Source organism: Pteropus alecto, unplaced genomic scaffold, assembly GCF_000325575.1.
Source record: "Pteropus alecto unplaced genomic scaffold, ASM32557v1 scaffold87, whole genome shotgun sequence".
Classification (NCBI taxonomy): domain Eukaryota; kingdom Metazoa; phylum Chordata; class Mammalia; order Chiroptera; family Pteropodidae; genus Pteropus; species Pteropus alecto.
This window is the reverse complement of record NW_006443225.1, coordinates 9,966,941-9,982,818: the sequence shown is the minus strand read 5'-3', so window position 1 is coordinate 9,982,818 and position 15,878 is coordinate 9,966,941. Positions and strand designations below refer to the sequence as shown.

General features: G+C 36.7%; 1 protein-coding gene across 5 annotated transcripts in view; it reads left to right on the top strand.

Moving 5' to 3' along the window:
- PDE7A (phosphodiesterase 7A) overlaps positions 1–15,878 on the top strand; it is an 88,281-nt gene that overhangs the window by 36,498 nt on the left and 35,905 nt on the right. For all 5 annotated transcript variants that reach the window (XR_003043668.1, XM_015598646.2, XM_006923998.3 and 2 more), the window contains exons 2-3: positions 6,819–6,879; positions 10,166–10,249. Coding sequence is in view for 4 of the 5 variants with exons in the window: in XM_015598646.2 (XP_015454132.1) it covers positions 6,819–6,879; positions 10,166–10,249 (145 nt within the window). In the remaining variant the exon portion in view is untranslated. The remainder of the gene's footprint in view (positions 1–6,818; positions 6,880–10,165; positions 10,250–15,878) is intronic.

Here is a 15,878-nt window from a genome sequence, read left to right as displayed (position 1 = left end):
TTTAGTGCTGCCAAACATTTTTTGAAAGTTGTTTCAGAGCCCTCTGTTAGTATGAAAATTGTGGAGGTGTCTGTGGCTAGCCTGAGACCACTTTTCTGTCTGCGTTTGTGAGGCTGTCGGGTCAGCCGTCACCAGGTTTCTCCTTGTGCTTCCAGTGTTACTGACGCCGGTCTACCCCACTCCTGCGTGGTGGCATGAAGCACACGCTGGGTAGGAAAGCTGGCTGGCAGCGTGTTCCCGGAGGAGTCAGGTGATTGTTGTTTGAGGGCAGCTGCTCGAGGTTCAAGGCAGGCAGTGTCCCCTCGCTTCTGCCTCGGGGCAGCTGGTTGGTGTCAGACTCCTGACAAGTCCTTCTTGCTCGTTGCTAACTGGGCGAGGAGGGAGATTATGCCGTGGGCTTTTGATTGATCCAATGGGAATTACATTGATCTGGTGTCTGGCCTTGGTTCTTATCAAGTGGATCGCCTCTAAGGTAGGCCATCTTTATTTTTAGGATTGTGACATTAATTGTTAGTTTTTGTACTTGGAATGAAATTGCTAGTCAATTTTGCTTCAGTTTTTATTTCTCTGATTAAAAGAGGTCTGAGTTTTACCTGTCAGCTGAAAAGCTTAAAATTACTGTGTGTAATGTTTCTTCTTCCATTTTATTCCTCCCCAAGGGCTTTTTATGGTTTCAGTCTTCGGTATCCAAGTAGCTCTCCTCAGTATCATTCCTTTAAAGAAGTTTTTATGATTAAAGCAGTTTAGCTTTTGAGATTATGAAATTATTAAATAATTTAGATTTTTAGTGTGCATATTTTAAACATTCTTTTGGAGATAAAGAATTTACTAATGCTTGTAAATTTAAAGTATAGTTGTTGAGGATTTCTAAACAATTGCAGTGTATAAACTTTTTAGAAACTAAATATTACCAATCTATCATGATCTCTTAAGGCCTTACTTCTCCTAAAATGTATGTCTTATAATATATTGAAAACTTGTTACTATATATCTGTTGTTTTTGAATTTGAATTCTAAATATCAGGCTTGCGAAATGCTTGATAGAGTGCTAGCCATTTACTATCTGGATGAGAGTATAAAGTAGGAAATATTTTAGATTATTTAAAATTATTTTTTCTATTCTCACATTAGAATGATTTTATCTTCCACCAAGCAGCTTTTTTCTTCTTGTATTAATAAACTGAAGAATATTAACTTAAAATTTATAAGGCATCACTGTTTACTAAGCAACACAAAAGCTTCTATAAAGTTAAATTTCTTTTTCAAACAAGGCTTTAATCTGTAATGTGAAAAATTACAGCAAAATTCTCTTACTTGAAGCAGTTCTTTTTTCCTAGTGATATGATTGAAAAATTCTTAAAGAAAAACAATATACTCAATTTTTTAAAATCTTTGTGTTTTGTAAATGAACTAATTTTTCAATGACAGCTTTTTGCTCATTGTTTTTCAAGGATTAGCTTGCCAAGTTATTGAATGAAGGTCAAGTTAATAATAATACATTGGTTGAATTGTGGATGTTTTCAGAGATATTACTTTTTTTTAATAACCACAAAAAAATTTAAGTTTTGAAGCAAAAAGAATGCTAATATTTTGTCATTTTTTAAAAAAGTACATGTTTACGTAGGGAATAAGAGTGGGAAGGATACTATTCAGTGGATCAATGCAGTCTTTGGGCACTCAGACATGAGCCTGTGTAAGATGAATATACTCTGAAAAAAACTCATTTTACTGAGTCAGAGAAAACCTGTGTTCAGCACTTTGACTAGGCTTCATCTTTTGTAGTATGTTGATTTTTTTTGGTAATGTTACCAAAAAAATTAATTTAGCGATACTCTGTCTAAGCCCTTTGACCACCAGTTTACTATCAGCAAAACCGGGCCAATAAAATCTACCTCGTAGAGGCCTTGTGTGGGGTGAGAGTTCGTGTGAAAGCACTTGGAACATTTTCTGGCACAGAGTAGGAAGAAGCTCAGCAAGTGTCAGTTAATATATTACTACTTTCATCATGTAAGGGAAATGCACACACTTCTGCACAATAGATCATTTTTGTGGAAACTTGAACAAGATCAAAACAATAGCACTTAAAATATCTTTGCTCAATTTGAAAACATGTCTGTCTTTAAAAGTTACTTATTAACTAATCTCAGAAACAACTTTTACTTACGCGTTTTGTCATTTACCTTGTAAGTCAAGTCTTACGGAAGAGTGATTCACCCTTATTCAAGGTGAGTGTCTTACTGGGACATTCAAAACTCCCGTTAGTGGCAGGAGATCTTTTGGAACCTTACAGTTTAACTTGTTTGTGCTGCCGCTGTCAGTTTCTGATTAGCTCAGCCTCGCCCATGTTTTGACCTATAGGGTTGCTTTACAAGCTGTTCCCAGGATGGCTAAATTAGAAAAGTCACGAGTAGGAGCTTCTCGGTTACTTCTATTCACTGGTGAGGTGAAGTGGGAATGTGGGTGATAGCTCAGAGTGTTTTATGACTGACAGTGTGACACAGAATTTTGGTTAAATGTTTTACAATTTTTATTAAAAGTAGAGTTTTACTAATATATGACTTTAAAAACATGTAGGTCAGGTCTGTGCTGCAGTGTTGGTATATAAAGCACATATAATTATTTATTAAAACAACATTCTAACATGGAAATCAAATTTTTGTTAGAATTCATAATTTACAGTGTAGTTTTCCAAAATGAGTAACTTTAGGTTATTCTACCTAGATTGCTTAAATGAGGGAATTTAATAATATTCCTTTTAATCTTGGTCCATGAGGTGATAAATGAATTATCATTCAGGGTATATTCATTGATGGTTTCAGACACATTTTAAGTCCATTCTTAAAAATATTTTTTGTTTTGTTTGGGATCATAAGAGTTTTATGGTTTAGTATAATGTTTAAGCCAAGTATTTATGGACCAGAATTACTTAAATTAGTAGTGAATAGAATAACTTGAATATTTTTCGCATCTCTTGTAATTGGTTAATATTTACTTAAAATTAACTTATCCCCTTTTGCCAAGTTTTTATTATGGTTAACTAATACAGACCTACCATTTTAATATCTAAATTAGTACCTCTATAAATAAGTCTAAAGTGATTATCTTAAAGTAAATTTAGTATGCCATAGTCGTAATCTAGATAATGTTCATTACTCAGTTTTGACTTATACTATCTTATTTAACAGAGTTGATATTAGTCTCAGTCTTTAATATGTGAAGTAATAAATGAGATTTTACCTTCCTAATTAGTGGCTGTTTTAGTAAATGTCCTTCCTACGTTAAAAAAAATCATGATGCCACCCACAAGTTATTATTGGATGCTGGCAGATTGATAGGTAGTTACCAAACAGAGTATGATATAATGGTATCTGTAGTCCCATTAATAGGATTTAGCTGATAGAAATAGAAATATTTATTTCCACGTGTGTACTTTCCAGGCTGCCAGGTTTTTCCTTAACATGGTAGTATTAAGGGGAGACCTGTAATATGATGTGGTAGATATCTTTGGGGTGGAGGTTGGAACAGCAGGTGTGAGTGGTGGCTTTCTGTACCAAGTGATCTTAGTGGCTGTCTGCTCCAGAATGAGCGTGAAACAATTCAGGAGGCTTCCTGAGGAATTCTGTCGGGGAAGACACTTGTAAACATGATGCTGCCAGGAGTATGTTATTGAGATGATGCTTTTCTTTGTAGTTTTCTTTATAATAGAATATTTTACCTTTTAAATTTTAACTTGATTTATTTTATGAATATATAATAACTATACATGCTATAGGATCAAATATATATCGGGAAAATCCTCCTCCTACCCTGTGTCCTTCTCCCTCCCTGGAGGCAGCCATTGTTGATAATTAGAATTTTATTTTTGTTTGGAACTTTGTTTTTACATTTCATGAATGGTTATTTTTGGGCTTTGTTTTTTTAAGGATACATTAAGTCATATAAGAGTTTAACTGATATCTTTCTTTTAAATTTTAAGCATTAAAAAGATTATGATTTAGGAGTTGTTTTGCATACTAAATCCAAATGAGGGCTTTAAATAAAGTAAATTTTTTTTGTAATGTGTAAAAATGTGATCTTGCTGCTTTAATGTGTATTTCTTTTGTTAATGAAGTCGAACATTTTTTGTTTATTGCTTTATTATTTCTTGTGAATAATGTTTATGTTCTACCTGTACTTTACACTATTCATCATTTTATAATTAATTTGTGAGTCATGTCTTTTTCCTTTCATTTTTAGGTATAGTAGGGAAAAATTAGCCCTTTGTTGTATCTTGTTGAACTCATTTTTTCTTGGTTTGAGGTTTGTCTTTTACTTTTATTTATGATACACTTTACCATATATAATTTAACTTTTAAGTGGCCGAAGTGATTCATTTTCATGACTTGGTTTTTATAGAGCAGTTAGGCCTTTCCTATTTAAGATTTTTTTAATGTGGTCATGTTTTCTTCTAATATTTTTGTGCTTTAATTTTTTAGAATTAAATTTTTGTTCCATGCATAATTTATTTTAGTTGGAAGGTAATAACATAGCTTTACGTTTTTCCAGGTAGCAACCTCTTAATAAAACATTTTTTATTCTATATTTTATAGAAAAATCCATATTTTTCCCACAGGTTTTAAATTCTATACTTATATACAGAATTACTGTACATTCTTGGATTTGATTCTAAGTTTTCTAATGGCTGTTTTGTCTACTTCTTTGTAGTGTCCGCACTACTTTATTAATAACTTGTGGCACTAGTTCTGTTTTTTGCTACTTATTAAGAATTTGTTTACCTGTTTGTTTAATATTGTTGATCACTTTCGATGTGCTGGGCACTGTTCTAAATGTTGGAATTTATTCTGGATCTGGGGATACAGTAGTGAACAAAGTCTCTGCCTTCACATAACTTAGATTCTAAAAGGAGGTTTGGTTTTTTATCTTCTAGGTTTTTAATGTGTTTATATTGGTTCTGATATTCATTAATTCATTCATTGACTTATAAATTATTCATTAATTTATTTGTAATAAATGCATTTAATCATTTATTTACTAAATATTTAGCGTCTACTAAATAATAGCTACTGTTTGGGGGACCAGGGGTACAGTGGGGAATAAGACAGACACAGTTTATGCTCTCGTGAGGCTTTTATTTTAGTTCAAGCAAAGTGACATCAGCTACGTGATCTCAAAGCTTGAAGGCAGAGAGCTGTGGAAGAGGGCGACTTTCAGGTGACTTCAGATTTGATAGTCTGAAGACTGTCTCTCTGAAGAGATGACATTTCATCTAGAGCCTGCGAGATCAGAATGGAACAGCGATACAGTGATAGTGGACCGGGCAACATCAAGTGTAAAGGCCGAACATTAGGCGAGGTTGAAGGAGATGAAGGCCAGCGTGGTTGGGTCGTAGAGGTGAGAAGGTGAGAGGTCAGCAGATCACGGAGGCCTTTGGAATTCAGAGGTTGGCATTTGGACTTGATTCCAAGTGTAGCGGGAGCCATTGGAGGATTTTTAGCAGTAGTTGAAATGTTCACTCTTGCTTCTATGTAAAGAGTGGACTGAGGGCCCAGAGGTGCATCAGGGAAACCAGTCAGCAGCCCATGGCAGGAGGCCAGGTGACAGGTGCTGTTGCCTGAGACAGAATGCAGAAGTGAAGATAGAGGAAAAGCGATGGATGCGAAAGTAGAGTTGGCAAAACTTGCTGAGGGGGCTTTAGCTTTGATAAAATTTTTTTTGTTTTAATAATTATATTTTAAATTTGCATTATCTGTTTTTTTATAAAAGCTTTATTGAAATATAATTCATATACCATAGAATTCACCTATCTAGTGCACAATTGAATGATTTTGAGTATTTTCATAGTTGTGCAATCATTAGCACAATTAATTTGAGAACATTTTCATCACCTCACATGGAAACCCTCTACCCATTAGCATTCACTCCCCATTTCCTGCCAACCGTCCCAACTCTGGGCAGCCACCAGTCTAACCTTCTGTCTCTGTGGATTAGCCTGTTTCGGACGTTTCTTATAAAAGGCACCATAGACTTGATAGTACTTTGTGACTGGCTCCTTTCACTCAACACACTGTTCTCAAGGTTCATCCACGTTTGTAGCATTTATTGGTACTTCATTCCTTTTTATTTCTGAATATTACGCCATTGTATGGCTGTACCACATTTTATCCATTCATTAGTTGATGGGCATCTGGGTTATTTCCAGTTTTAGGCTGGATAAAGCTGGATAATAATGTTGCAAGATACATTTTTATATCTGCTTATTTTTAAACACAATATATTTTAAAATATGCTCTCTTTCAGTGGTACCCTTTTTTAAAAAAATTCATTGCCTTCTCTTTGAGTACACTACTTTTTTTTTCTACTTTCTAGCCTCTGAGCCATTTGATTTTTTATTTCATTTGTTTCTAGCTAATGGGTTTCTTCAGATGTCGGATGATGTTGCTTATCTGCTTATTCGTTTATGTTTATAGGAAGGGAATGGTAAAGCCGTTGAACCATATCTCTTCTTCAGTTCTGTTTACCTCTGCAGAAGGTCCGTCCCCAAGTGGGCTTGTCTGACATATTTCAACATTGAACTTGTACTTATGGCATGTTCCTCACCGTGTATCCACTTTTGTGGTAGAGCTCAACCATACTGTATTATTATAATTATTTGTCTTCCTCACAGCTGTAGATTTTCAGAGCAGATGCTGTATCTAATTCCTTTTTGTATATCCAACTTTTCTTGCATTGTGCTTCACAAATCGTAAATAATACATATTTGTTGAATTGTATATCATATTTAATTTTTATGTGTTAAAATGTGTGTGTTTTTTTTCTAGAGGCGTGGAGCTATTTCCTATGACAGTTCTGATCAGACTGCATTGTACATTCGTATGCTAGGTAAGCATTTTTTTGTACCAATATCAGTTAATTTTGTTATCTACTGTTATTTGAAATTGAGATATCTTTCATTAGTTTTTTATCACTGTTTTCAGCAGAAACAGTCTATTACTTTGAAGGTCAGAGGCTAGAAACCAGTATTGAATCTGGTGTGAATAAAGAGAGGCACTTTAGAGTTATAGGTAATTGAAAAATCTGTGACTTAATAACTAGGACTCTGTCACAGCTTTAAATTGCCCCCTGAGTGTTCATTCTTAACAAGAGTCTTGGATTTGTAGCGCTGTTAAATACTAAACAGATGCCCGTGCTAACAGAGATAAAGATGAGGCTATGAAATGCCTGATCAGGTGGTCCCGTCACCGGATGTGTTTTGTTCTCAGCTGGCTGGTGAGGAAGTTTTTTTTTCTCAGTTCTTAAATTTTTAATGTATTACTCAGTCCACAAGGTAAAGTGGATTTAGATGTGTATATATGTGTAACTTCCTCCCTCCCTTTGCCAGATTTGTCTCTCTCTCCACACACTTCTTGATCCCTTGTACTTTATTTCATACTATTCAAAAAGATTCCAATAGGCAAATTTTCTCACCTTTTCTTAGAGGCGTCTTTCATGACTGCTCTCATCCACAGAATTCCTCCCTCAATTCTGTGATATTGAGCCATCCTTATCCTTTACTTGCTTCTGGTTTTGTTTTGTTTTTTATGCCTCTCTCCCTAATTTCTTTTCATACTCTTAAGCCTGCGTTCTCCAGTATCCTGTTCTTGCTCTTCGTCCTTTCTTTCCCTCTTTAACTTACCTCGTGTATCTTACCTGTCTCAGTATCATTCTACTCTAGTACACATTTTCCCCCACAGCCGTTCAGCCCTTACCTCTTTACTGTCTCCAGCTCTCTCTGCAAACACGTTCAGGATTCAGCTCTCCTTAAAACAGAGCTTTAGACTCATATTTTTTAATTCTGTAGGACATCTTCACATGGTGTATTGTAGACACTTCACATTCAAACATGTCTGTTAAACAAAAGATTTGTGTTCTCAAGGCTGTTCATTTTGTGGTCTTGCCACCCCAGAACATGTAACTCCATTCTTCTGGTTATCGGGTCCGGAACCTTGGAGTCGTTCTTGACCTGTATTTCTTACGTACTCGATATCTGCTTCAGCTGCAGATCTTTTTGGCTGATACCTTCAAAATATATTCAGAATTCTACCACCCCAGTGCTATTATCATCCCATGTAAGCCATAGTTATTATTTTTTATTGTTAACTGTAGTCACATTGTTGTACACTGGAGGGCCAGGCGTAGCCGCCATAACTGAAACTTCATAGTCTTTGACCAACATCTCCCCACGCCCCCCTCCCCACAAGCCAGAGTTGTTGTTGCCTCGTGTATTGCACTTGCTCTTCAACTGGTCTCCCCGTGTCTACCTATGTGCTGCTACTCACTTCTAGTCTACCCATTCGGAGTGAACCGTTCCAGATAGAGGTCAAGCCACTCTCACTCCTCTGTCAGAATTCTCTAATGGTTTTCTATCATAGAATAGCAGTCAGAGCTCTTATAGTGGCCCACAAAGGTTCAGCACGACCTGCACCTCCTACTTCTCTGACTTCACCTCTCCTTACTCTAGCCATACAGGTCTCTTTGCTTGACCTTGAATATGTCAGGCATGCTCCCATCTAAGGGTATTCATATTTGCTCCCTCTTATGCCTGGAAACCTCTTCCTCCAGATAGCCATATGGCTAATGGCCTCAGTCCCTTCAGTCTCTGCTCAGATGCCTCCTTTTCAGTGAAGCCTCCTCTGACCACTAATTAACCACTCCTCCCCACTCCTCTCACCTTGCTTTCGTTTTCTCCGTGTTACCTGTCGCCATCTTCCGTAAGATGAAATTATTTATTTGCTCTTATGCCTAGAAACCTCTTCCTCCGGATAGCCATATGGCTAATGGCCTCAGTCCCTTCAGTCTCTGCTCAGATGCCTCCTTTTCAGTGAAGCCTCCTCTGACCACTAATTAACCACTCCTCCCCACTCCTCTCACCTTGCTCTCGTTTTCTCCGTGTTACCTGTCGCCATCTTCCGTAGGATGAAATTATTTATTTACTTGTCACCATGAAAGGATAAGCTTCATGAAGACAGGGACTTTATATATTTTGCTCACTGCTGTATTTCTTGTGCCTGATATGTAGTTGGATGCTCAGTAAACATTTATTGCAGAGTGAGGAATCACCACGTGAGAGTAGTGATTAATCATTGTGGGAAGGGCTCATGGTAGATGACATGAGCCTCAAGAAATGGCGGCCTTACTTAGAGAAATGAAGAGTAAGCAGGAAAGCCTGTGAGACAAGTAGAATTGCAGGGACAGGGACCGAAGACTTAAATAAAGGTCATGAACTCGGAGGCTGTGGAAGTATACTGAGAAAGGTACCATCTTTGGAGCCCACAGACGTAGGTTTAAATCTTGAGTTCCCCTGTACACTAGTTTTGTGGCACACCTGCTACTTCTCAAAAATCTCAGTTTCTGCATCTGTAAAATGGGATAAAGATTCAGAGTTGGTTAGTGAATTAGAATAATGCCTATGAGGCACAAAAAAGAGTGCCTGGTATATGGCTTGCAGTGGTGCTGTATGGAGAAGTAGATTCGAGTGTCATACGGATACATGTGGAAACCTTACTGAGCTTATAAAGACCAGAGTTTAAGAATCAGCTAAAGGCCTTGAGAATACCCACTGTCAGTGAGAAAAAGGGAAGACTGATCAGAGTAAGTATTTAAGGCAAAATCTTTAACATTTTAATTTTCTGTACATTTAAAAAATTGTAAGCTGCTTGAGACTAGGTAATGTATTTTCTATTTCTTCATATCAAAATATATAAAGTCCCTGTCTTCATGTAGTATAGTTCCAGGTATGGAGTAGACACTTCATAAATATTTGCTTGTTGCTGTGGCTTTTTAAAGTTTTATGCTGAAAATTTTTTTAACTACATGTGAGTAATAAGATATTAGATTGAATTATAATACACTTGAGGAGTCTTTCAGAAGGCTAACTTTAAAATATGGATTATAGTCATTATTATTGTAGGAGTAGTTTTTTAAAAGATGAACTCAATCTAGCCTTACAGCTCAGTACTGAAAATTTATAAACCCTTTAAATAAATCACCTGTGAACTACTTGTCCCATATAAATTATTAGTGTGCCATTACTTATGACTATGATACCACATAGACCTTTGTCGCATTTGGGAGCTTCTTCCCAAATGGCAGCCTTCTAAACTTACATTTTGTCCTTCATTCTGTCTAGGAGATGTCCGTGTAAGGAGTCGAGCAGGATTCGAATCAGAAAGGAGAGGTTCTCATCCATATATTGATTTTCGTATTTTTCACGGTAAGTGCTGGCAGACATAATATTTCTCTCAGACTTTGAGTAAACCTCAAATTTTCATAGAATTACATAATTTACCAAAGGAAAAAGAATATAAGAAAACTATATTATGTTTTGAATGTTTTAAAGACACTAGGTCATGATAAATATTTTATTTCTAGGTAATGTTAGTAAAATGTTTAGACACCGAAATATGAAAACTGATACAGTTTTTCTTCTTTTTAATTTAAATGTGAAATTACTTTGGTTCATTGTTTTTCTTTATAAAGTCTGTGTGTGTGACTTTTTTTACTCCAAATGTTTTTGTCTTCACTGCTCCATGCATTTTTGTGCAAATGACATTTTCTAAAGGTTTTGCATGATTAAAAAGGTGTATCTTTTGGTCTCTTTGAAAATTCATATCACCTTTAAAGACGTTTCATAGAGCGCATATTTAAATAAATAAACATTATGTGGGTCTGGCCCATAATGGAGAAAAGGGAAGAAACAGAACTTCTAAAACCCTTAAGTATTAAACACATTAAATCTCTTTTTGGAGAAGTTCCACTTTGATAAAGTTAGATAAATTGTTTGGATTGACACTCCCAATAAAAATGAATTAGGCAAAATATGAAAGACATGTATTTTTGAGTATATCAGAATGCTATTAAGGCAGAGAGACGAGTCTGGCATTTCAGGCTACTTTTCCCCTTAGTAGCATCTGGTGATTCTGGGGAAGGTGGATGAGAAGCTGAGCAGAGATTTTGATGGACACTTAAGGCCAGAAAAACAAAAACAGGTGTTTATGGGTCACCAAAGTTTGGGAATTGGTCTTGGTAAACCTTTGATGCTTAAATCGGAACCCCAATACCAATCACTGAATTAAAAATAAAAAGGCATAAGGAGACAAGATGTGACCAAAAATGAAGAGGAAACAACAGACAGTAGAAATATCCACAAGGGATCCTAAAAATGGAGTTTTTAAAGCTGAAAAATACCATTCCTTAAACTTACTGGAGTTGGTTTTAACAGTAGATAAGACCGAAATGAAGAGACAGTGAGTTGGAATATAGATCAGAAGAAAATATTGAGAATGAAACACAAGGAGGTACAAAAGGTAGGACATACAAAAAAGCCATGGGATGTGTTCCAGTTATGCATTGCTTTGTACCTGTCAAAAATCGTGAAGGGTCTGGGGTTTTACCTTGTAAGCTAACAGATAAGTTAACCTGCTATTGCTTCATGGAAGCTGGCAGAAGACACAAGAGTCCTGGGTCAGAGACAAAGGACCTTGATAGTCATGAACCAGCAAGCACCATGTATTGTGTTGGTACTTCCAGCACCCCCCATGTCCTACAGTGGCTGCACGGGTTAACTTGGAATATTCTACAAACAGTGAGCTTGCATCACATCTAAGGAACAATGAGCTTGGGGAATTTGCCCCTTTTATAGTAAGACTGTTCTTTGTCCCAGGTAAAGGTGTTACTTATCTCTCAAGGTAGCTAGCTACACACACAGCCCTGGGAAGTGGCCCAGGTAAAGATTCGTCAAGGCTTGACATTCTTGGCACATCCAGCAAGAGTGTGTGCATGGACACTCAGGGCCTCTGTGGACGGTTACCTCTCCCAGTAGTAACAAATGATCCCGGAGCTTAATTGGCATAAAACAGCAACCTTTTGTAATGATCATGATTCTTAGGGTTAGTGATTTAGTCCGCCTTAGATTTGTCTGTGCTCTACAATGTCTTGATCTTCATCTGGGGTAGTTCAAACAGCTCAGGATGGCTGGGATGGCTCCATTAGGTCCACATGCCTGAGGCCTTGGTCTTCTCTACATGTTGTCCCTTGGGGCCGGAACATCTAGGTTGGCTTCTGCACTCGTATCTGGTGCCAGGGCTAGGATTGTAGGAATTTCCGGGGCTGGCCAGGAATCCTCTCTTTCCATAAACGGTAGTCTCAAGGTAGTTGGTCTTGGCACTTGCCATACCCTAGACCAAGCATTCCAAGAGAGAAGTATGGGCACTTCTGGTCTTTGATAGTCTAGGCCTGGGCACTGGTACAATATCCCATGTTTATGTTCTGATCCTCTGTATCACACAGCTAACTCAAATTCATGCAGAGAGGACACAGACCCCACTCGTCAAAAGGAGAAAGGTTTAAAAAAGTTTTAATCTTCTATCTTTAATCTGGCATGAAATGTGTTGAAAGGTGATTAGGGTTCCAGGAGAGGAGAGGGAGAATATAGCAAAAGCAATCTTTGAAAAGATAATGACTGAGAAACCTCTAAAGCTTGATAAGAGACATTGAGATACAGAGTCAAGACGCATTATGAACCTCAAGTACAGAAACATTAAAAAAAAAACCACACCTAGATGTATCATAGAACAACTTAAAACCAAAGTCAAAGAGAAAATATTTAAAAAGTATTGAGAGAAAAAGAAAATTATTACCTTCAAAGCAGTGACTGTGAGATTGCCAGAAATGCAGTGTGCTTCATTTTCAACAGAAACCAAGATGCTGAACAACAAAGAAAGGAAGGGTCGCTTCAGAGCGATGGGGGAGAAAAATGGCTGTCAAGCTAAAATGTCACCTACAAACTCGTCTAGAGAATAAGATAAAAAAAGGACACACTTCACAACTTATGTAAAAAGGCCAGCATAATCTCGATCTAAAATATGACAAGGATATGTCAAGAACAGAGAATTACAGCCAATATCACTCATGAATATAGATGAAACATCCTAAATAACATGTTATCAAATTAAGTCTCCAGTTTATAAGAAGAATTTTATATTTTGACTCAATTTGTATTTTTCCAGCACTGTAAGGTTGGTTTAACATTCAAAAACCAATCATTGTAATTCCCTACATTTACTAAAAGAGAAAAGTCATGGATAGACCGATAACAAAAGCGTTTGATAAAATTCAATATTTATTCCTTGTTAGAATTTTGAGCAAACTAGGAATACAGAAAAACTGATTTCATCTGAAAAAGGGAAACTTGCTCAAATTTCTGCTTTCACTCAACTCTAGAGACAACCAGGAGACACCTGGGTTTAGTTTCCTCCTCCTGAGTAAGTAAGTGGGCTGGATTAGGAGCTCCAGATATTCCTACAGATATTTTTCTCTGTTCATTTGGCCGTTAACCTGGCCTTTTGAAATAATATTTTGATCTTAGATTTGATGAGATGAATTCCATATTGACTTTTTGTCAAAATTCATCCTGTTTGCTCTAAATGTATACGTCCCTGATGGGGAGTGAGCAGCCGGGGTCGGTTCTGCAGAGACTCAGGAGCAGGCGGGGACCCCGGGGCTGCACCCGGGATGCCCCCGTTGGGTCTGGGTCGGCGGCGGTGCCGATTTTAAATAGCATCTTCTCGACTCGTTTCCTCTGTCTCAGTCCTGACCATGGCGCTGCCCAGGCGCTCCCATCCTCTACCTAGGTTTCTTCCAGATGACCACCTCAGGGATTCCTTAGTAAGTGTCCGAGCCTCCCTGGGGAAGAAGGTCCGTTTTGGCCTTGCAGATGTCAGGGCCAGTGGGAGAGCAGGACGGGGGTGGGAGGGTAAAAAATAATAATAAATTTATAGGTTCCTAAATTTAACAAGTATTTCATTTACTTACACATTATTTTGAGCTTGTAACATAATAAATACTAATACCTTTAAAGGAATTATTATAATTATACTCCACGTGTATACTTAGAAAATCTGATGTGTTCTTTTGAAAGATTCTGTCATGATTATTAAATAGCAATGGAAAGTGCCAGCCTGACAGTTACTTCTTTTCATGGAATTCACGAAGCGTATTGACGTCACTTATACTGGAAGGCATTGCAGTCTCTGCCAGCGTTGGACAATACAAGGGATATAGTTCTTTACAGTTTTTTCCAGTCTACACAAATGCATTTTTTTTTTCCATTTTCTGTTAGTCTTGGCACATGATAATGTTCCATTCCAATGTAAATGTGTTTTGCTCATTATCTTGAGCTTTTTATTCATTTTAGCACTTTATTCCACCCCATGCTGGGGCAGCAAGTAAACCTTTCAGGATGTTTAAATCGTAGCCTAAAAGGTCTTAACCTAAGGTTTTAGTCTTACTCATTTATTTATTTATTTTTTTGTTCCTAGTCTCTAGGAGCCTCTGGCTCATAGTAAAGATTTAATATATATTTGTTGCATGAAATTGACCAAAACTGTATATCTTTTCTCAGTTAGATTTTACAGGATCTCATTTGTTCTCCAAGTATAATCTGTATTAACTGTTAACCAAATTCAGGCTGGTTGCTGCCTTTCTGTTAAGTGTCTCATGTTGTTTTATTATAATGTCCTACTATGAAAACATACAAAACTCTCCCTAAATTTTCCCGTAGAGCCTCATGTGTATTTGATTTTGGGTTATTTCCTGTCTTCCTAATAGGGCTGTTAGATGCTTGTTTCATGTTTAGTTATATGATCAGAAAGAACATCTGTTTATACATGTATTTTGGACTTAAAAGCTATGTCATGCTGATTTTGTCTTAGATTATCTCAGTCTTTAGTATATAGTAACTCCCACACAAGGGTAGATCCTATTACATTCAGAAACTTTTATTGCTTCTCACTTTTAGCATAAAACTTTTGGTTGGCATTTCCCTTGGCCATGATTTTTTTCTTTGTTATAGTGTTTTTCTTATTTATTTATTTTTTCATACTGTACTGTATTGGAAAGTCATTGCTTTCCTATTTACAAGAGTATTTTTTTTCAGCCATTATTTTTTACTCTGCCAAAGTGGTTATCCATCATTTGTAATTTAGTCTCTCCTTCAAACATGAGCCATGCCAGCCTCTACTTAGAGCTGTGGTCTTGTAGACTAAAGTCAGATTTTGTCTGGAGTTCCTATTTAATTTAGTTTTTTTCCCAGTCATTCATTTGTCTTGAAACTATATCTGATTATTTCGAAAACAACATTTCTGTACTAGTTGGTGGAGATACCACGGGAAGCAACAACCTCATGTCCTTTTTCCATCTTTTTCATCACAAATGTTTCTACCTCCTTTCTGTAACCGTCCCCTTGTCGAGCAGTGCTTGTAGAGACGAGCGCTGCCGTATCGAATTGAATTAGGGAACAGCATTCTGCCTGTGTGTGTATTTTAAAAAACTTACCTAGTTTCCAGGTAATCGTGAAATGCCTGCATTTGAAAACAACTGATTTTTGTTTCTTTGTCCCAAATTGAAGTAATAGAATATTCTTATCTCCTGGATAACTTCATAGCATAAATTAGGGAACTGATGTGGATTGGACCTTAATCATAATACAGTTTAATGGTAGTTTAATTCTTCTTGTGCTTTGGAAAATTGGGGAATTTGGAGTTTTAACATTAGGCTTTATTTTGTATGTTACCCGTTAAGGCCTGTGTACTTTCTTTTTCTTCTTTCTCAGCTTACTAATAAGGGAATTAAGAATGTAATGTATAAGGAGCTATGTTCCAGCCCTGAGTTTAAACATAAGAGGGACCCAGCGTAACACATAACCCATCTCTGAAGGGTGGGAAAATGCCTAATCCCTAACAATAAGACTAATTTTTAAAAAGGATTTTATATTGACTTTTATCAAATCATGTCAGGGTGAACATTGAAATTTGCAAACTAAGATTATAAAAATGTTAAGGGAA